This window comes from Scyliorhinus canicula, chromosome 6 (assembly GCF_902713615.1).
Source record: "Scyliorhinus canicula chromosome 6, sScyCan1.1, whole genome shotgun sequence".
Lineage (NCBI taxonomy): Eukaryota > Metazoa > Chordata > Chondrichthyes > Carcharhiniformes > Scyliorhinidae > Scyliorhinus > Scyliorhinus canicula.
In genome coordinates, this window is record NC_052151.1 from 8,895,130 (window position 1) to 8,917,799 (window position 22,670).

The following is a 22,670-nucleotide window of genomic DNA, read 5'->3' on the forward strand; positions in this document are numbered from 1 at the left end:
TGCCATGGCGCTCCTCAAAGAAAACTACGCAAAGAAAACGAACACACTCTTGGCCAGGCACGTATTCGCCACTCGCTCTCAACTCCCTGGTGAATCCATAGAAGCCTTCTGGCGAGCCCTAACCCCACTCGTCTGGGACTGTGACTGTCAAGCCGTTACGGCCACCGAACATTCCAACCTTCTTATGCGCGATGCGTTTGTAACGGGGATTGGGTCGGACCTCATACGCCAAAGAATGCTAGAAGGGGCCACGCTCGACCTATCTGAGACTAAAAAGCTAGCACTCTCCATGCCTCACGTAATGCTCAGGCCTACCCCTCTCGCCGAGCGGCCCACCCCTCCTATCCCTCATAGACCCCACAGATGGCCGCCCCAGCCGGGGCTTTACCCAGCCAGTACGCCTGCGCCACACACCAACCCGCGCACCCCGGGGGTCCCCGATGTTACTTCTGTGGTCAGCAGAAGCACCCCCGCCAATGCTGCCCGGCCCGCACTGCCATTTGCAAGGCTTGCGGCAAAAAGGGGCACTTTCCCGCTGTGTGCCAGGCCCGCGCAGTCGCCGCTATTGCCCCCTCCCCCTGACCTACACACAATGGGCGCCGCCATCTTCCTCCCGGCAGGATCTTCAGGTGCCGCCATCCTGTCTTCCCCATGGGGCATGGATGCCGACAGCATTCCATTACCTGGGTCCCCCCACGCTCTCCATCTTCTAACACCAGTGACGACTGACCGCAGCTTGCCTCAGTGACGATCGACCAGTCTCGTCCGCACAACCTGGTCACCGCTTCGACCAGTGTGAGAATCGGCGATCACGTGACCTCTTGCCTGCTGGACTCCGGCAGCACCGAAAGCTTCACCCACCCAGATACGGTAAGGCGCTGCTCCCTCGCGGTCCACCACGCCAATCAAAGAATCTCCCTGGCCTCTGGATCCCATTCCGTCGCGATCCGGGGGTTCTGCACCGTCACTCTCACGGTCCAGGGCATAGAATTCAGCGGCTTCCACCTCTACGTCCTTCCTAATCTCTGCGCTGCACTACTACTAGGCCTACCACTTCTCACTGTGTGTGGCCTCGCAACCCTAAAGGTCAACCCACCCTCCCTCTTTGCCAATCTAACTCCAGATTGCAAACCCGTTGCCACTAGGAGCAGACGGTACCGCACCCAGGGCAAGACCTTCATCAGGTCTGAGGTCCAGCGGTTGCTTCGGGAAGGCATCATCGAGGCCAGCAACAGCTCCTGGAGAGCCCAAGTGGTAGTCGATAAAACTGGGGAGAAACACAAAATGGTCGTGGACTATAGCCAGACCATCAATCGGTACACGCAGCTCGACGCGTACCCCCTGCCACGCATATCTGATATGGTCAATCAGATTGCGCAGTACCGGGTCTTCTCGACGATAGACCTCAAATCCGCCTACCACCAGCTCCCCATTCATAAATCGGACCGTCCATACACTGCTTTCGAGGCGGACGGTCGTCTCAATCACTTCCTCAGGGTTCCCTTCGGCGTCACTAATGAGGCCTCGGTCTTCCAAAGGCAGATGGACCGAACGGTTGACCGGTACGGTTTGCGGGCCACCTTACCGTACCTGGACAACGTCACCTTCTGCGGCCATGGTCAGCAGGACCACGACGCCAATCTTGCCAAATTCCTCCACAACGCCACTCTCCTCAACCTCACCTACAACAAGGATAAGTGCGTGTTTAGCACAACCCGCTTAGCCATCCTCTGCTATGTGGTCCAGAACGGAGTTCTGGGGCCCGATCCCGACCGCATGCGCCCCCTCATGGAGCTTCCCTCCCCCACTGCCCCAAGGCCCTCAAACGCTACCTGGGGTTCTTCTCCTACTACGCCCAGTGGGTCCCAAAATATGCGGGCAAGGCCCACCCACTCATTCAGTCCATCCACTTTCCCCTTACGGCCGAGGCACAACAAGCCTTTGCCTGTATCAGAGCTGATATAGCCAAGGCCGGGATGCATGCAGTAGACGAGACACTGCCCTTCCAAGTAGAAAGCGACGCATCAGACGTCGCACTAGCTGCCACCCTCAATCAGGCAGGCAGACCCATGGCATTCTTTTCCCGCACCCTTCATGCCTCAGAAATTTGGCACTCGTCTGTCGAAAAAGAGGCCCAAGCTATCGTTGAAGCGGCATTGGAGGAATTACCTGGCCGGCAGAAGATTCACTCTCCTCACTGACCAACGGTCGGTAGCCTTCATGTTTAACAACACGCAGCGGGGCAAGATCAAAAACTATAAAATCTTGCGGTGGAGAATCGAGCTCTCCACCTTTAATTACGAGATTTTGTATCGCCCCAGCAAACTCAACGAGCCCCCAGACGCCCTATCCTGAGGTACATGTGCCAGCGCACAAGTAGACCGACTCCGGGCCCTACACGACAGCCTTTGTCACCCGGGGGTTACACGATTGTACCATCTTGTCAAGGCTCGCAATCTGCCCTACTCCATTTAGGAAGTACGGACAGTCACCAGGGACTGCCAGGTCTGTGCGGAGTGCAAGCCGCACTTCTACCGGCCGGACCATGTGCGCCTGGTGAAAGCGTCCCGCCCCTTTGAACGCCTCAACGTGGATTTCAAAGGGCCCCTCCCCTCCACCGACTGAAACACGTATATTCTCACTGTGGTCGACGAGTACTCCAGATTCCCCTTCGCCATCCCATGGCATATGACGTCTGCCACCATCATCAAAGCCCTAAACACAATCTTTGCTCTGTTCGGTTTCCCCGCCTACATCCACAGTGACAGGGGCTCCTCATTCATGAGTGATGAGCTGCGTCAGTTCCTGCTCAGCAGGGGTATCGCCTCCAGCAGGACGACCAGCTATAATCCCTGGGGAAAAGGGGAGGTAGAGAGGGAGAACGGGACGGTATGGAGGGCCGTCCAACTGGCTCTACGGTCCAGGAACCTCCCAGCCTCTCGCTGGCAGGAGGTCATCCGTGATGCACTCCACTCTATCCGGTCACTACTGTGCACCGCTACGAATAACACACCCCATGAAGGTCTTTTTGCCTTATCCAGGAAGTCCACGTCCGGGGTGTCGCTCCCCACTTGGCTCGCAGCTCCAGGACCGGTCCTGCTCCGTCGGCACATCCGACTCCACAATGTGGACCTGTTGGTGGATAGGGTGCACTTGCTCCATGCCAACCCCCAGTATGCCTATGTGGCATACCCCGACGGACACCAAGATACTGTCTCCCTCAGGGACCTGGCACCAGTAGGTTCCACCCATACACACTTCTCCGGCCCGGCGCCACCCTCCTCTCCCCCGGTGCTCCCAACATTAACCCCACCAGGACCATCCCTCCTTCCCCTGCCCACGCCAGAGGATGAAGAGGATTTCAACACACTCCCGGAGTCATCCAACATCAGGCCAGCATCAACATCGCCGCCACCGCTACGTCGCTCCCAGCGGAACGTCATCGCACCAGACCGGTTGAATCTCTAACTGGCACCAAACTTTCAAAGGACATTTTTTTTCTTTTCCCTGATAAAACACTGGACATAAATTTAGTACTGTATATAGTTCTCCACCACTCCCGCCAGACTCATTTTTAACAGGGGGTGAATGTGGTAAACCACTGTTACACCTGTATTAGGTGATGTAAGGTAGGACCTGTACTACAGGTTCGCCAGTAGCCCCTGCCTGCTGGCTCCGCCCAGTAGGAGGAGCATGTCCTCTATTCAGCAGCCATTTCGCCAGCTGCTGTGGGAGGCCACACATCTTACTGCAATAAAGCCACTGTTATATCCAACCTTAGTCTTTGTACAATTGATCGTACATCAGCGTGTTAATCTCTCACTGGAATGCCTTCTTTAATTAACAGAGCTACTCCATTAGCTTTTCCCAGCTTCCTGATCCTCCAGCATGTTCCAGACTCTTGGACATTCAAGACCCAGCTTTGCTTTCCTTGTAACCTTTCTGTAATGGCTATCAGGGCATCAGTATCAATTTCTATGTGAGCTGACAATTCATCCACTTTATTGCAAATGCTGCGAGCATTCAGATACAGAGCCCTATTTTCAGGTTTTATGTAAACTTTTGCCTTCTCTGCTAGCACACTCCTTTGCAACCACTGTCCCTTCCTGCCATACTCTTGATTATCATTACCTTTGTTGCTCCCTTGATCCATTTCCTTGTAATTTTCCCTTAATTTATTGGTTCTTCCCTACATGATCCCTTCCCCCTCTCCATTTACTTTAATAATAATCTTTTATTGTCCCAAGTAGGCTCACATTAACACTGCAATGAAGTTACTGTGTAAAGCCCCCTAGTCGTCACATTCCGGGTACACAGAGAATTCAGAATTCTCAGCCGGTCTGGGAATTGAACCCGCGCTGCTGGCCTTGTTCTGCATTACAAACCAGCTATCTAGCCCACTGAGCTAAACCAGACACCATCTCTCCTTCCCTTGATATGTGATTCACTCGAACACTAGCCCCAAAATGGTGCAGATGAAGTCCGTCCCAACAGTACAGCCCCCACTTTCCCCAATGCTCCTAATTGCTTTCTTAATGGCCTGATGACTCCCTGGTGGAAAAGACCAATGGTTGATATTCCAGTCCTGCCTCTGTCTAGGTCCAATCGGGAGCATGAAAATCCACCCATAACCTTTATGATGACGGGATACTTTTGATTGAAAACAGCAGTGAACTTCTTTATTAAAGGAATTGTTCAGTTAATAATTTTAGTCCTTGTCAAATCAATTGTTGCTAGGTTCATTATGACTTTGGCTTGAGAAACATTCTTTCTGTATTGCGAACATTGGGAGCTCAGAAGAGAGCACGGCCAGAAGATAGTGAGGAAACAATTGTCATGAGAGTGCTTAGGGACATGAATCTGTCTAAACTGGTGAGTAAAATCGTGATAATTGTCACAAATACACTCTAAATATTAAAACAGCTGTGATATTGTTTCCATATAGGCTACAGAGGACTGGTCAGGCTGAAGGTGGCAGAGAACCAAAATAGCAAACAAACTCTGAGGGAAAATTGTCACTTACTGTCTCTAAATTAAGAGCAGAACCTCGAGGGCAATAATCTCTGGAGTTAGATGTAAGAATTGACATACAAATGAAGGAAATTGACCAAAGAAAAGAGAATAAAATCAGAGGTGATTTCAACTGATCTCAACCAGCCAGTTGATTAAAGTGGATGAATAATGGGTGTTCTCAAAATATGTACAAGTCTCCCTCTGATATAATCTATAAGAAGCAACTCGTCAATGTTTCTTCAAGAGCACCATGATCTCTACCATCTCGGAGGACACGAGCAGCAAGTACATGGAAAAGTTCCCATGTCAAAGTTCCTCTCCAAATCACTTGCCACTGTGACTGAAAATATATGAGAATTGTTTACAATGGTGGCTTAAAATCCTAGATCTTCCTACCTCACAACTCTATGTGCTGGATTTTACACCAGCCTGCCAGACGGTGGTGTGTGAAGTTAGGGCGTAGCTATTAAGCACCAAAGCATGGCCTACTTACCATCAACTAGTCCACCCTTGACCAGTCTCAAATTTTGTGTGGGGTTGTTGGAGGCTTTGGGCAATTGTCACAAATTAATAGCTACTTAAGGACCTCAACCCCCTCCGCCGCTAGTTTACCCATTGGGGTGGCGGGGTGGGGGGATTAATGCTATGTGGAAAGCTTGATAGCTTTGGCTGGAGTCAGGTGAGGGGAGGGACAAGGTACATACTTTGCAGGTACACTGTGCCCACAGAGATAGCCCCTCCAAGTTCATCCCTCTCCCTTTACTCTCCTCCCCTTGCTTCTCAAACCAGCTCCCCAAACCGTTTATTGGGGCTACTCGTCCAGCATTGGCAAAATACTGGACTTACTTTAAATCCAGGATCCTTTCCATGGCAAGTGCTGTAATCTGAGAAATGGCCATCGCTCCTGGCTGGCGGTATGCGGACTACCGGCCATCTGAGTGGCTGGCAGCTCTCTAAGACTTGACTTCCTCCAATTCACGGACTAAAGTCTCATCTTAAAACAATTAATGCTGCTCCCAGCAATAGATTGCTAAGGGGCAGCCATCATTAGTGTAGATGATTGACTCACGAACAGGAAATATGAATTGAAAATTGACTAGTTAACAGGAAATAAAGTTGGCATAAATGGATCTTTTTAGGGGTGGCAGGATGTGATGAGTGTGTTCCAGATGAATCGTGCTGGGGCCTCAACTTCTTTTACAATTATAACATAGAACATAGAACATTACAGCGCAGAACAGGCCCTTCAGCCCTCGATGTTGCGCCGACCTGTGAAACCCCTCTAAAGCCCATCTACACTATTCCCTTATCGTCCATATGTCTATCCAATGACCATTTGAATGTGTTTAGTGTTGGCGAGTCCACTACTGTTGCAGGCAGGGCATTCCACTCCCTTACTACTCTCTGAGTAAAGAACCTACCTCTGACATCTGTCCTGTATCTATCTCCCCTCAATTTAAAGCTATGTCTCCTCGTGCTAGACATCACCATCCGAGGAATAAGGCTCTCACTGTCCACCCTATCTAATCCTCTGATCATCTTGTATGCCTCAATTAAGTCACCTCTTAACCTTCTTTCTAACGAAAACAGCCTTAAGTCCCTCAGCCTTTCCTCATAAGATCTTCCCTCCATACCAGGCAACATCCTGGTAAATCTCCTCTGCACCCTTTCCAATGCTTCCACATCCTTCCTATAATGCGGCGATCAGAACTGCATGCAATACTCCAAATACACCAGAGTTTTTTACAACTGCAACATGACTTCATGGCTCCGAAACTCAATTCCTCTACCAATAAAAGCTAAAATTTATATAAATGACTTGGATAATGGGACTGAAGAATGGCCCCTCGAACCTGCTCCACCATCAGTAACATCATGGCTGATCCGATTGTGATGACAACCCCACATTCCTACCTACCCTGAAAACCTTTCACCCTCTTGTTAATCAAGTATATCCCTAAATGCCTCACATGAGCTTTATAAAGCACAATTTTACAACAAACCACATAAGGCAATTTTAGGGAATATGAACAAAAGCTTCATCAGAAAGGTAGATTTTTAAGGCGGAGAGTGAAAGACAGAAGCAGGGAGGTTTACGGAGATAATCTTGGAGTTTAGGGCTCAGACATTTGAAGTCACAAATAACAGTGATAGACCAATTAAATTGGTGGATGCCTCAGAGTCTACGAGTTGAAAGGAGCACAGCTACCTTGGAGGATTGTATTGGAAGAGCCTTTTCTATTAATTCCCTTAATTCCGATTTCTTTAACTTGTCTTTATCATTTTTGGTCCATGAATCATGAATGGAGACAGCCCTTTAAGATGAGCAGAGTATGTAAGGAAATCAACATGTCAGAATAATACACTGTGTTACAGAGTTTTGTATTTTGGGCCCAGACTTTATGGCACCTAAGAGATTGGAGGGATTTATTGCAATTGGATGACTGGTGGCCAATGGATTGACCAGGGACAGTATTCTGCCTGGCAACCAACAGCGATTGGTTGTTGTCGGGTATGTTTTTTTGGAGAGAACTCAGGGGAAGCCACTGGACTCTCTCGTTGGATGCAGCTCATTCTCTCTGCTCTACTGCCTACTGTCTGAAGGCAGACACTTTTGGACCCTGAAAGAAGACGTTTTCTCTCGCTCTCCCTGCTGGCTACCTGCTATTTCTGTGAGTATACAGTTAAAACAAGCTGAAATAAAACATAACATCCATCTGAAAGTCCAGACTGAAGAAGAAATTAACTGGAAGACGTCCATCTGAAACAAAGACACTTATCCTTTTACTTTCATCAGTATTTGACCCCCTTCTTTCCCTTCTGTGTTTGTTTATTTGTGTTTAGACGGTGGTCCTAGTTAAAAGGTCGGGGGGTGAGGGGGAGTTCGAGATTAGATCGTAGTTCACCAGTTATTATTGTTGCTATTTAATTGTGGTTACTGTTAATTATAAAAATTAATAGCATTTAAATTTACAAACCTGGGCCGGGATTTTCCCCTACCCGGCGGGGCGGGGTCCCGGCGGGACGGAGTGGTGTGAACCACTCCGGCTTCGGGCCTCCCCAAAGGTGCGGAAGGGGCTGGTTTAGCTCACTCGGCTAAATCGTTGGCTTTTAAAGCAGACCAAGCAGGCCAGCAGCACGGTTTGATTCCCGTACCAGCCTCCCCGGACAGGCGCCGGAATGTGGCGACTAGGGGCTTTTCACAGTAACTTCATTGAAGCCTACTCGTGACAATAAGCGATTTTCATTTTCATTTCATTTAGGGGCCAAGCCCTCACATTGAGGGGCTAGGCCCGCGCCGGAGTGGCTCCCGGTCCGCCGACCGGCGCAAACGGCCTTTGGCGCCCCGCCAGCCGGAGCCGAAAGGCCTTCGCCAGCCGGCAGAAGTCCACGCATGCGCCGGTGCGTCAGCGGCTGCTGATGTCATACCGGCACATGCGCAGGGGAGGGGGTCTTTTTCCCCCCCGCCATGCTGAAGGCCATGGCGGGGTGGAAGAAAAAGAGTGCCCCCACGGCACAGGCCCGCCCGCCGATCAGTGGGCCCCGATCGCGGGCCAGGCCACCGTGGGGGCACCCCCCGGGGTCAGATCGCCCCACGCCCCCCCCCCAGGACCCCGGAGCCCTCCTGCGCCGCCAATCCCGCCAGCACCAGAGGTGGTTTAAACCACGCCAGCGGGAGAGGCCTGTCAGCGATGGGACTTTGGCCCATCGCGGGCCGGAGAATCGCCGCGGGGGGCCCGCCGACCGGTGTGGCGCAATTCGGGGGAGCGGAGAATTCGGGACACGGCGGGGGCGGAATTGACAATTTCAAATGGTTTCACTGAATTAAAAATACATTGACACTTAAGACTGGCACAGCGACTGATCAACAATGTTGACAAAGACTGCAATAAATAAATATTTACAGAAGTGAGGAGATTAACATCAGTAGCAGGTCAACAGAAGGCAACGGGGAGGAGTGGGGAGGGAGAGGAGATAACAATGTAAAATTGCACAAGGACAACATCATGGTAAAGACTTATACAGACTGTACTACACAGTAGTAAAGGTGCAATGCCTGAACTTAGGAGAACATCCAGCTAATGCAGTGATTGTCAAATTAATATTTGCAACAAGTCTAGATTACTGAAATCAACATTTACCCTTTTTTTGGGCGCTGAATCTCACATATTTCAAACGTCCCGCCCCCGGCGATTCTCCGACCCCCCGTAGGGTCGGAGAATTCCGCCCCTGGTGACTGTAACTATTGGGCAGCCAAATCCCTCGGGTATATTTAAAAATAAAAGTTTATTTCAACTGTGTCATGACTCCGGGTCAGGTGGGACTGGTATTGACTACACACTGGCTCAGGGTATTGTAACATGGTTTGGGGGCTCAATCCTGGATTCTTTGGAATGATAGATAGTGACAATTTGGGGGACTGTATTAAAAAGAGATATCAGGGGCAAAATTATCCAACCCCACGCAGAGTCGGAGAATCGCCCTGGGGCGCCGATAATAACGCTCCCGCCATGTTCAAAATTCTCCCACCCGCCATAAAACGGCGTTCTTCAAATCCCGTCGCCCGCCTCGGAGAACGGCTGGCGCCGGCGGGATGCAATTGTTTTTGGAGGCTTAATTATTCTCCGGCCCGGATGGGCCGAAGTCCCGCCGACGTGACCCATTGAAAATCAAAGTTGGTTTATAACGGCATCAACCATTGATGATGGTTGACGCCGTTCAGCTTGGAGGTGGGTGACAGGCCGGGGAGAGAGAGAAATTACCTACTTTGAGTGCCGGGGCGGGGGGGGAGGGGGGGGTTTGTGAAGAGAGAGAGTGAAATCACTTACATCGAGTGCCGGGGGGTAGGGGTGGGGGGGGGGGGGTTGGTTGGGGTGGAGGGAGGGGTGGGGGGGGTGGGGGTTTGGGTGGGAGGGGTGGGGGTTGTGGTGGGGGGGTTGTGGTGGGGGGGTTGTTGGGGGTGGGGGGGGTTTGTGAAGCGAGAGTGAAATCAATTACTTCGAGTGCCGGTGGGTTGGGGTGGTGGGGGGGGTTGGGGGGGTGGCAGTTGGGGGGTGGGGGTTGGGGGGGTGGGGGGGGTGGGGGGGTGGGGGTTGGGGGGGGTGGGAGTGGGGGGGGTGGGGTTGGGGGGGTGGGGGGTGGTTGGGGTGGCCCCCCCAGGGGTGGGGGGGTGGGGGGGGGTCGGGGTTGTGGTGGGGGGGGGTGGGGGGGTGGGGGTTGGGGGGGGGGGGTGGGGGTTGGGGTGGGGGGTGCTATTTATATCATGTTTCGCCGGGCGGCGTTGATGATGTCGCCCGACGTCAACCGACGCGCCACTTCCGCAGCGGGTGAAACAAACGCGTACAGCACCACTCCGCTGCTGGCCCTTTCGGGACGGGAGATTTCGGGCTGATAAGCGGGCCCCGACGCCTGAGTCACCAGCGCCGTTTTTGCCCGCCGGTCAAGGGCGTCACGTTGGACTGCGGTGAATTTCGCCCCAGGTTTGTGATATTATGTCAGGATGGCTCAGAAAGGTGGAGGACCTGCCTTTTGTTCATTTACAAGGCATTCGAAAAGACAAGACAAGTGACGCTAAAGCTCGGAAGGTAAAGAGATGATTGAAGCCATCACTCAGCTTTTAAATTTGAAAGAGATGCCAGAAACACAGCCTATGGATGGGGCTGGGCGAGGGAAGTGGGTACTTCTTGCGATGACAGCTGTAGTGTACTGTGAGAGTCTTGTGTGTGGCGCATGGGCTGTGCGTAACTGTCCGTTGGCTGGGTCGATGGGAGCAAGTGCAGAATGGGAAGGTGAGGCTTAGTGACAGCCTGTGTTCCTGAAGGGTGGGCCAGCTGGAAGTGGCACTAGTGGAGACTCCGCCCTGGGGGGGGGGGGCAGTGAAGGTGATGGGGCCACGGTGCAATCATCTGCTGTTTAGGGTGTGCTCTGCTCTTCCCCTGATTCCCATGCAGTGGGGCAGTGCCTTGGATGGGTGCACTGAGGAGTGTCAACACCTGGTTGCGCCTTTGGAAATTTTTCCTATCTCTCTTTCTCTCTCCCTCAACAGCGACAGCGCAAGGTTCCTGTTTTCAAATATCGCACCGCCATCACTTCCACCTGGTGGAGCATCGCCATGAATAGGTCGAATCCGTTAATGATGTGTTAATGAGTGTTATTGTACGATTTGCATGGCCACACTTGTGCGGGCGTGCAATACATCTATGCCGCCATCGAGACGCCGGAGCATGGCGCACCATTGGGCACCCGGCGGCAATCTTCATTTTCGGCTGATACCCGGTTCTCCGCCTGACCGCGATTCGCAATTCCTACAACACTGGATGGAGAATACCGCCCTCTATCTCTGCTTTTTGCTGTATTTCTAAATGTTTCTTTTGTATCTGGAGTGTACCGAGGAGTGTACCCAAGGTAGACTCCAGAGGAGGGCGCAGGGCAAGGGCTACCGAGTGTATCACTGGCAGGGATGGGTAGCGGGGCTGAAAGCCCAATCTGGTGACAATTACCAGCAGGGCCAGGGGTGTGGTGCAGTAGGCAAAGTATCAGTGGGAAAGACTGAGTCAGAGGCTGAGGTCAGGAGGGGGAGATGGGCACGCGGGGTAGCCCGGTGGTCCTGAAAGGGAATGGGAGTATACACCATGCGAACATGTCTGCCCCTTTACCCTCTGCAGAAAATGGATTATGGTATTCAGCCAATGGTTATTACCTGCCTGGCCACCGCAACCCTGGCGGTCACACTGAGGCTGTAGGAGCAGGAGCTTTTCAGGGAGGACCCAGCCCCAGAGGAGCTGGAGCCAGCCGATGCCGATGGAGAGCCGGTCACCCAACATTTCGAGGAGGAGATGGGGAGAAGACGCCGCATCAAGCCCGTGTGTACCGGCAGCGCCTGTCGTTCGAAGACCTACTGAAGGAGAGTCGCTGATGACTATGGCTGAGCAGGGAGACTGTGCAATATCTCTGCCGGATCACAGCACACCTGGAACCACAGGGGTATGGGGTAGGACACCAACTCCCGGTGCCCACCAAGCTGATGGTCGCCCTGAACCTTTTCACCAGAGTGCTTCCAGGTGCTGAGCGGGGTCCTGGGATCTCCCAGACTTCCATGCACAGGTGCATCCTCAATGTTAACAGATGCCCTATATGCCCAGGTGGAGCACTCCATCTCCTTCAGTGTGGACTGAGCCCACCAGGTAGCCCGGGCAGAGGATTTATTGTAATCGCAGGCATTCCCCAGGTGCTGGGGGTGATCAATGGGATAAATGGCACCCACCACCACCACCATGGGTACCAGCTCATGAGAGGGTGCCCATTATCAATAGGAAGGGATTCCACTCTCTGAATGTGCAGCTGGTGTGCGACCACGGTAGCATAGTGGTTAGCACAATTGCTTCACAGCTCCAGGGTCCCAGGTTCGATTCCCGGCTGGGTCACTGTCTGAGCAGAGTCTGCACATTCTTCCCGTGTGTGCGTGGGTTTCCTCCGGGTGCTCCGGTTTCCTCCCACAGTCCAAAGATGTGCAGGTTAGGTGGATTGGCCTGGCTAAATTGCCCTTAGTGTCCAAAATTGCCCTTAGTGTTGGGGTTACTGGGTTATGGGGATAAGGTGGTGTGGGCTTGGGTAGGGTGCTCTTTCCAAGAGCCGGTGCAGACTTGATGGACCGATTAGCCTCCTTCTGCACTGTAAATTCTATGAATATCTATGAACATCATGCACGTCTGTGCCCTCTATCCAGACAGCGTACAAGATGCCTTTGTCCTGACACACCTAACGTTTCCCGACACCTTTGAGGCACTTCCTCGGGTGAGGGTTGGCTCTGGAATGACAGGGGCTATCCGCTGCGGTTGTAGCTGGTGAGGCCAATTTGGAGGACCCTAGACCGATGCGGAGAACCGCTATAACGATACCCATGCAGCCTCCAGGGGAGTCATCGATCCGTGCATTGATGTGCTGAAGATGCGATTCGCGTGAACGGAACATGTTGGAGGGGTTGTCCAATACATCCTGATGGCCTGCTGCATCCTCTACAACATAGCGCAACAGAGAGGCAACATGCTGGAGGAAGAGGTAGGAACGGAATGCCTTGTCCAAACAGGAGGTTGTAGAGGAGGGCCAGAATGGGCAGGACATGGGTCCTGGCACGGGAGGCCACATGACGTGTGCGCCAAGGCCGCCGCTGCTCAGGGGAAAACCTGATTGCCTCCAGGTTCGCCAGCTAAGGGACTGGTCCACCAGAAACTCCGCCCCACCCTCACAAACCCTCCGCCCACAGAAATCACCCCCCTTTCTCGTACGAAAGGGAAAATGCTGGAAAATCTCAGCAAGTCAGGCAGCATCTGTAGGGCGAGAAAAGAGCTAACATTTTGAGTCCGATGACTCTTTGTCAAAGCTAACAGACAAAGAGTCATCGGACTCGAAACGTTAGCTCTTTTCTCTCCCTACAGACTTGCTGAGATTTTCCAGCATTTTCCCTTTCGTTTCAGATTCCAGCATCCGCAGTAATTTGCTTTATCCCCACTTTCTCTTCCTGCACCTCCTTTGCGGGTGTCACCAACATGGGCTTCATCACTTCCTTCTCCCTCAGGCCTCCGGGCTATTCCTTTGGACAGGTGCATGGTCGGTGTGAGCTGTGGGGGCTCTGCCATAGCCTGGCGCCGCCAATTCTGCAGGCATGCTCTGATCTCAACCAGGTTCGTCATGCCCGTGGCCATGGAGGCAGAGACTGGGCCATGTCCCTCTGGCACTGGGCCACTCAGCGACCGTGCCACCTTTCTCATTGACCCTGCTAGGTCCATCTGGCATCTTGCCATGTCCCTCTGCGACTGGCTCAAATCGGCCAACGCCAGGCCAATGATCTTGATGCCTGCAGCCATGGCCCGTTGTGTTGGGGTCACGCTCTGGAGCGCCGCAGCAATGTCCATTTTTGCCCTGGTACATGGCTGCCTGTGACATGGCAAACCCATCCAGCCACTGCCTGCACACTGTGACCCAGGCCTTGGACATCCTGACCCACGGCAGATACCTTCACACGCAAGGTTTCCCCCGCAGACGTCACCCATGCAATGTTGACCAGGGTGGCACACATTGTCGGAACCACCTCCTAATCCAGCAGGCGGTTGAACATCTCCAACTGCACCTACAGGTGCTGGATGGCTGCTGAAACCCCATTATGTTGTTCCCCCGGCTCTGCAACTGTATTTCCCACTTTGATGGGACTGCCCTTTCCAGAAGTGCTAGGCCCAAAAGACATGCTGTTAGGTCATTTGGACATTCGGAATTCCCATTCTGTGTACCCGAACAGGCGCCAGAATGTGGCGACTAGGGGCTTTTCACAGTAACTTCATTGCAGTTTGCACTGGAGTGCTGAACTTGTTGCATTTGAGTGCTACAGTGAGAGTTTGGTGACTGAGGGAGTATAAGGGTTCATTTTTATTTAAAGTCTAGTATTTCTTTTATTTAGTTCATTAACTTAAAAGTTGCTGTTTGGTCGATAAGAAGGCGAATTTTGAATCAGCTTTAAATAAGGTTCTACTTGTAGGTACTTGCAGCTGGAGTTTGTTAATTAGTTAATTGGATTAGGCCAGTTTTCAGAGGCTAGAGTATAAATCTGAGCTAGTTTTGCACTGGAGTGCTGAACTTGTTGCATTTGAGTGCTACAGTGAGAGTTTGGTGACTGAGGGAGTTAGCTGAGGAGGGAGTAAGGTGCTCCTTACATTTCATTTTGTATATTTATCAAAGAGCGTGAAGGGAGCCAGGAGTTTAGAGTACAGCTGACTGGAAGCAGAGTCGGAGGGCGGAGGTCCAGTTGATCTACGGGGCAGCTAATTCTGTAAAGTAAGAGGGGATGGAGGCTAGGGCAGTTGCATGCTCCTCCTGTAGGATGTGGGTGGTGAGGGATACCATTGGTGTCCCCGTTGACTACACCTGTGGTAAGTGCACCCAACTCCAGTTCCTCAGAGACCGTGTTAGGGAACTGGAGCTGGAGCTGGATGAACTTTGGATCATCCGGGAGGCAGAGGGGGTTATCGCGAAGAGTTACAGGGATGTAGCCACACCCAAGGTATTGGACAAGAGTAGCTGGGTTACAGTCAGGGAAAAGAAAACAAACAGGCAGACAGTGCAGGGATCCCCCGTGGACGTTCCCCTTCAAAACAAGTATACCGTTTTGGATGCTGTTGGGGGGGATGACCTACCGGGGGAAGGCCCTAGCGGCCAGGTCTCTGGCACTGAGTCTGGCTCTGGGGCTCAGAAGGGAAGGGGGGAGCATAGAAAAGCAATAGTGATAGGTGATTCAATGGTTAGGGGAATAGATAGGAGATTCTGTGGTCGCGAGTGAGACTCCCGGAAGGTATGTTGCCTCCCGGGTGCCAGGGCCAGGGATGTCTCGGATCATGTCTTCAGGATCCTGAAAGGGGAGGTTGACCAGCCAGAAGTTGTGGTGCACATTAGTACCAACGACGTAGGTAGGGCAAGGGGTGTGGAGGTAATAAACAAGTTGAGGGAGCAAGGCTAGGAACAGGGAGAGAGTGCAGTTGAACACGTGGCTGCAGGAATGGTGTAGGAGGGAGGGCTTCAGGTATTTGGATAATTGGAGTGCATTCTGGGGAAGGTGGGACCTGTACAAGCAGGACGGGTTGCATCTGAACTAGAGGGGCACTAATATCCTGGGAGGGAGGTTTTCTAGTAGTCTTCGGGAGGGTTTAAACTAATTTGGCAGGGGAATGGGAACCGGATTTGTAGTCCAGCAACTAAGGAAGCCGATATTCAGGACGCCAAAACACGTAGTGATGCAGTGGGGAAGGTAACACTGACAAAGGAGAGTACTTGCAGGCAAGGAGATGGGTTGAAGTGTGTATACTTTAATGCAAGAAGCATCAGGAATAAGGTGGGTGAACTTAAGGCATGGATCGGTACTTGGGACTACGATGTGGTGGCCATCACGGAAACTTGGATAGAGGAGGGGCAGAAATGGTTGTTGGAGGTCCCTGGTTATAGATGTTTCAACAAGATTAGGGAGGATGGTAAAAGAGGTGGGGGGGGGGGGGCATTGTTAATTAGAGATAGTATAACAGCTGCAGAAAGGCAGTTCGAGGGGGATCTGCCTACTGAGGTAATATGGGTTGAAGTTAGAAATAGGAAAGGAGCAGTCACCTTGTTGGGAGTTTTCTATAGGCCCCCCAATAGCAGCAGAGATGTGGAGGAACAGATTGGGAAACAGATTTTGGAAAGGTGCAGAAGTCACAGGGTAGTAGTCATGGGCGACTTCAACTTCCCAAACATTGAGTGGAAACTCTTTAGATCAAATAGTTTGGATGGGGTAGTGTTTGTGCAGTGTGTCCAGGAAGCTTTTCTAACACAGTATGTAGATTGTCCGACCAGAGGGGAGGCCATATTGGATTTGGCACTTGGTAATGAACCAGGGCAGGTGATAGATTTGTTAGTGGGGGAGCATTTTGCAGGTAGTGAACACAATTCTGTGACTTTCACTTTAGTAATGGAGAGGGATAGGTGCGTGCAACAGGGCAAGGTTTACAATTGGGGGAAGGGTAAATACAATGCTGTCAGACAAGAATTGAAGTGCATAAGTTGGGAACCTAGGCTGTCAGGGAAGGACACAAGTGAAATGTGGAACTTGTTCAAGGAACAGGTACTGCGTGTTTTTGATATGTATGTCCCTGTCAGGCAGGGAAGAGATGGTCGAGTGAGGGAACCATGGTTGACAAGAGAGGTTGAATGTCTTGTTAAGAGGAAGAAAGAGACTAAGGCTGAGGAAACAAGGTTCAGATAGGGCGCTGGAGGGATACAAGATAGCCAGAGGGAACTGAAGAAAGGGATTAGGAGAGCTAAGAGAGGGCATGAAAAATCTTTGGCGTGTAGGATCAAGGAAAACCCCAAGGCCTTTTACACATATGTGAGAACATAGAACATAGAACAGTACAGCACAGAACAGGCCCTTCGGTCCTCAATGTTGTGCCGAGCCATGATCACCCTACTCAAACCCACGTATCCACCCTATACCCGTAAACCAACAACCCCCCCTTAACCTTACTTTTATTAGGACACTACGGGCAATTTATCATGGCCAATCCACCTAACCCGCACATCTTTGGACTGTGGGAGGAAACCGGAGCACCCGGAGGAAACCCACGCACACAGGGGGAGGACGTGCAGACTCCACACAGACAGTGACCCAGCCGGGAATCGAACCTGGGACCCTGGAGCTGTGAAGCATTTATGCTAACCACCATGCTACCCTGCTGCCCCCGAATATGAGAATGACTAGAGTGAGGGTAGGTCCGATCAAGGACAGTAGCGGGAGATTCTTTATTGAGTCTGAAGAGATAGGAGAGGTCTTGAACAAGTATTTTTCTTCAGTATTTACAACGAGAGGGCCATATTGTTGGAGAGGACAGTGTGAAACAGACTGGTAGCTCGAGGAGATACTTGTTAGGAAGGAAGATGTGTTGGGCGTTTTGAAAAACTTGAGGACAGATAAGTCCCCCGGGCCTGACTGGATATATCCAAGGATTCTATGGGAGGCAAGAAATGAAATTGCAGAGCCGTTGACAATGATCTTTTCGTCCTCGCTGTCAACATGGGTGGTACCAGAGAACTGGAGAGTGGCGAATGTCGTGCCCCTGTTCAAAAGAGGGAATAGGGATAACCCTGGGAATTACAGGCCAGTCGGTCTTACTTCGGTGGTAGGCAAAGTAATGGAAAGGGTACTGAGGGATATGATTTCTGAGCATCTGGAAAAACACTGCTTGATTAGGGATTGTCAGCATGGATTTATGAGTGCTAGGTCTTGCCTTACAAGCCTTATTGACTTCTTTGAGGAGGTGACCAAGCATGTGGATGAAGGCATAGCAGTGGATGTAGTGTACATGGATTTTAGTAAGGCATTTGATAAGGTTCCCCATGGTAGGCTTATGCAGAAAGTAAGGAGGCATGGGATAGTGGGAAATTTGGCCAGTTGGATAACGAACTGGCTAACCGATAGAAGACAGAGAGTGGTGATGGATGGCAAATATTCAGCCTGGAGCCCAGTTACCAGTGGCGTACCGCAGGGATCAGTTCTGGGTCCTCTGCTGTTTGTGATTTTCATTAACGATTTGGATGAGGGAGTTGAAGGGTGGGTCAGTAAATTTGCAGATGATACGAAGATTGGTGGAGTTGTGGATCGTGAGGAGGGCTGTTGTCGGCTTCAAAGAGACATAGATAGGATGCAGAGCTGGGCTGAGAAGTGGCAGATGGAGTTTAACCCTGACAAGTCTGAGGTTGTCCATTTTGGAAGGACAAATATGAATGCGGAATACAGGGTTAACGGTAGGGTTCTTGGCAATGTAGAGGAGCAGAGAGATCTTGGGGTCTATGTTCATAGATCTTTGAAATTTGCCACTCAAGTGGATAGAGCTGTGAAGAAGGCCTATGGTGTGCTATCGTTCATTAGCAGAGGGATTGGATTTAAGAGCCGTGAGGTGATGATGCAGCTGTACAAAACCTTGGTCAGGCTACATTTGGAGTACTGTGTGCAGTTCTGGTCACCTCATTTTAGGAAGGATGTGGAAGCTTTGGAAAAGGTGCAAAGGAGATTTACCAGGATGTTGCCTGGAATAGAGAGTAGGTCTTACGAGGAAAGGTTGAGGGTGCTAGGCCTTTTCTCATTAGAACGGAGAAGGATGAGGGGCAACTTGATAGAGGTTTATAAGATGATTAGGGGAATAGATAGAGTAGACAGTCAGAGACTTTTCCCCCAGGTGGAACAAACCATTAAAAGGGGACATAAATTTAAGGTAAATGGTGGAAGATATAGGGGGGATGTCAGAGGTTGGTTCTTTACCCAGAGAGCAGTGGGGGCATGGAATGCACTGCCTGTGGAAGTAGTTGAGTCGGAAACGTTAGGGACCTTCAAGCGGCTATTGGATAGGTACATGGATTAGGGTAGAATAATGGAGTGTAGATTAATTTCTTCTTAAGGGCAGCACGGTAGCATTGTGGATAGCAGAATTGCTTCACAGCTCCAGGGTCCCGAGTTCGATTTTGACTTGGGTCACTGTCTGTGTGGAGTCTACACATCCTCCCCGTGTGTGCGTGGGTTTCCTCCGGGTGCTCCGGTTTCCTCCCGTAGTCCAAAGATGTGCAGGTTGGGTGGATTGGCCATGATAAATTGCCCTTAGTGTCCAAAATTCTATGATTAACCTAGGACAAAAGTTCGGCACAACATCGTGGGCCGAAGGGCCTGTTCTGTGCTGTATTTCTCTATCTATCTCTATTAATGTGAGCCTACTTGTGACAACAAAAATTAGTATTATTACCTGTCTGGATGACAGTGGTTAGCTCTGTTGCTTCACAGCACCTGGGTCCCAGGTTCGATTCCTGTCCAAATTCTCCCTCTGTGACCCAAACAGGTGCCGGAATGCGGCAACGTGGCAACAGTGACTTCATTGCAGTGTTAATGTACTACTTGTGACAATAAAGATAATTAAAAGAAAGCTAGTTTCTGGGGTCGGACCACCATCTGATTGTCTGCACCCTCGGGGGTTCATACCTCCATCTGATGTCCACCGCATGTGTGTGGTGTGCACCAGAAATTGTCCCAGGAATTTCTTCACTAAAATGCCCAGACAAGGCGAGTATCTCTGGGATGTTGGAGGGTGCCGGTGACAGCAGTGCTGAGAAGTCGGTGTTGTTCTCGTGCATGTGCTGCGGGTGTTGCAGGGTAGCCGCTGGGGATGAGGGACCCAGGACTGTCTGCCACATCGCCTGGTGAGTCGCGGGGTTGCGGCAGGGAGGGGGGAGGGACACCAGCCGGTCCTGCATCATTGGAAGGTGTCCCTGCAAGACAATAGACAAGGCTCATGGTGTGACTGTGGGTAGGCATGGTGTGGGGGAAAGGGCTGACACACTTGCCACATGTCCATTGCAACGCATTGGGGGATCACTTGGTTGCTCCATGCCGATCTCCGCTTCTGCAACTACCCGCTCTGCCACCCCGCCAACCTGGTCCAAAGCCCTCTGCTCTGTGACGGTGCAGACCCTCAGGTCTGGCGGGTCTTCTCCTGCTCCCGGCGGTTGTGGACCACCTTATCCTGGGTGGACAGATAATGCACCGTGTGAGACACTCGGACGCAGGCAGAGCAGGGGTTCTGCAGCTGGTGGCCTGTGTGTGAGGAGCACCCAGCCAATGCAGGTGGTATTTGGTGCAGGGTGGGGTTTGGAGGCCTGCTGCTGGCTGGGGTTTGTTTGCCCACTGGGAGGGAGGTTTACAGGAGTGAGGGATGGGGATGGTGCCAAAGGCGCGGTGGTGGTGATGCACCCTGGCTGGCCTGGCGGTTTGCCATCCTCATCCAGGGCTGCATATGGGTTTGCATGGTGGGCGCCACATGTGGTGGGTGAAGGGTGTATGATCGGGTTGGGTAGGACAGAGGTGGAGGCAAGAGCATGGAATTGGTGACTCACCCGGGCTGCCCTGAGAATGTCGTGCCACTTCTTTCTGCACTGCTGTGTGGTCCTCCCTGTTGGTCCCATGGTGTTCACAACCTCTGCCACCTGTGCCCAGGCCAGGTTGACGTCAGTGGGTGGCCGTCTCCTGCCCTCCCCAGGGAACAGGGTGCACCGCCTCTCCTCCGTAGTATCCAGCAGTATCTCCAACTCTGCTTTGGTGAACCTCAGGGCCGCTTTTTGTGGTGCCATCTTCTTGACCGGAATGAGAGTGTGGATTGAGTGGAGTGCTTCTATGTAGTTCCAGCTTGTCAGGCTCTCCAGTGAAAATCCTGACCCCAATCCTGACCCCAGCGAATCCGATATCAGCTTGAGTTGGAATTGGAGTGGTTCGGCCTGGCATGAGAGCTGGTGCATTAGTATGTCCTGAATGACCCCAGCAGTCACACCCCTATCGGGACTGTTATAGTCCCCCCATTCAATCCCAGCTCAGCACTTTGTCTCTCAAATGGAGAATTCTGACCAGAGCTTTTCAAATAGAAATTGAAATGAACAAGTTGGAATTAGAGAGAGAGAGGAAAAAGCAAAAAAGAGCGAGTTGCAGCTTAAAAGACTGGAAGTTAAATGAGAGCTGCCAAGAGCTAGAGGAGGGCTTCACCCTGAAATATAACCCAGTGGGGATATATTTATACAGGCCCGACAAAAGTTGAAGAAAAGGAAGAAGATACATTTTTCATGGTATTTGAGGAGTGGCCAAAAGAAAAGTGGATATTATCCATGCAGAGTAAAGTGACATGGCGAGAACAGGAAGTTTATACTTCCCTATCAGAGGGGGTGGCTATCCTAAGTGCATATAAATTAGTTTAGAGGCATAGGGAAAAGTTTTAGAATTTAAGCAACAGCTGGGACAGACATGTTGAATTTGAAAGGGTTAACAAACCAAAGTGACATAGATTAGCTGTCACAGAAGATGAGGCTGAGTGGGTTCCACAATGCTATTATGTTAAGAACAGAGTTTTGATGAGGAAGTGGAGATATCCTTATAGACCTGCGGATGAGGAATGGACAGTTGTTGATCAGATAGTGGTATTGCCCAAATGACTTGTAGGGAATGCACATGAGATATCATTGGCAGGACATCCGGTTTCCTCCCACAAGTCCTGAAAGATGTGGGAATGGATTTTCCGCACCCAGTGCCAAAATTATGTTCGTTGACAGGGCGGAGAATCTGTTTTGGCGCACGAAATCGGGAGCGCTGCCGGTTCTTCCATACTCTGTGTCTCAAGCTATCGTACCTGATTCCACCAACTCCTCTGGCAGCGAGTTCCAGGCCCCCACAATCCTCTGTGTAAAAAACTTCCCTCACATATCTCCTCTAAACTTCCCCTGCACCTTAAACCTATGTCCCCTAGCAATTGACTCTTCCATCCTGGGAAAAAGCTTCTGACTATCCACTCTGTCCATGCCCCCCATAATGTTATAGACTTCTATCAGGTCGCCCCTCGACCTCTGTTGTTCCAGTGAGAACAAACTGAGTTTATCCAACCTCTCCTCATAGATAATGCTCTCTCTACCAGGTAACATCCTGGTAAACCTCTTCTGTACCCTTTCCATGTAAGAAGCTTCTGCTGTTCCTGGCATGTGGTGCATTATTGGGCATGTTGTTTGATTGCGCCATCCAGGCCTGGTCACCACACATAGCTGCAGGATAGCATCTTCATTTTCGACACCCATGGGTGTCCGTTGTGCAGATCCTGCCATCCTGTCTTGCTTTCCAGAGTGGGAGCTTGCCTAATCGCCTGCACCTTCTCCTCTACCTGGTGTAGTCCAACCCGATCCACACGATACTCTAAGTATGTCACTTCCTTAGCGTTGTCATCTAACGAGACCACCAGATGTGACACCCCACTCAGGATGTTCTCCATACCTCACTGAAAAATTTTGCAAGCCGATGTCACTCCATACTGCAGTCTCGTGTATTTGTAGAGGTCGCTATGTGTATTAATGGCATCCACCTCCAACTGGATATAGGCATAGCTCATGTCGAACTTGGAAAAAGAATGACTCCCAGCTCACTTTGTGTGTAGGTCTTTTATCCGCAGAATTAGTTACCTGGCCAGACAGAAGGTCTTGTTGACGGTCAACTTATAATCATTGCACAGGCATACAATATTGTCAGGTTTTCGTACCGGGTTTAATGGTGCTGCCCAAACAGCAAACCATAC

The 22,670-nt window shown here is 51.3% G+C and overlaps 1 protein-coding gene across 1 annotated transcript in view; it reads left to right on the forward strand.

Moving 5' to 3' along the window:
- The window catches only part of LOC119966923 (dynein heavy chain 8, axonemal-like), a 1,786,259-nt gene that overhangs the window by 1,266,445 nt on the left and 497,144 nt on the right, over positions 1 to 22,670 (forward strand). Inside the window, exon 48 of the mRNA XM_038798881.1 lies at positions 4,738 to 4,872. Coding sequence (XP_038654809.1) covers positions 4,738 to 4,872 — 135 coding nt within the window. The remainder of the gene's footprint in view (positions 1 to 4,737; positions 4,873 to 22,670) is intronic.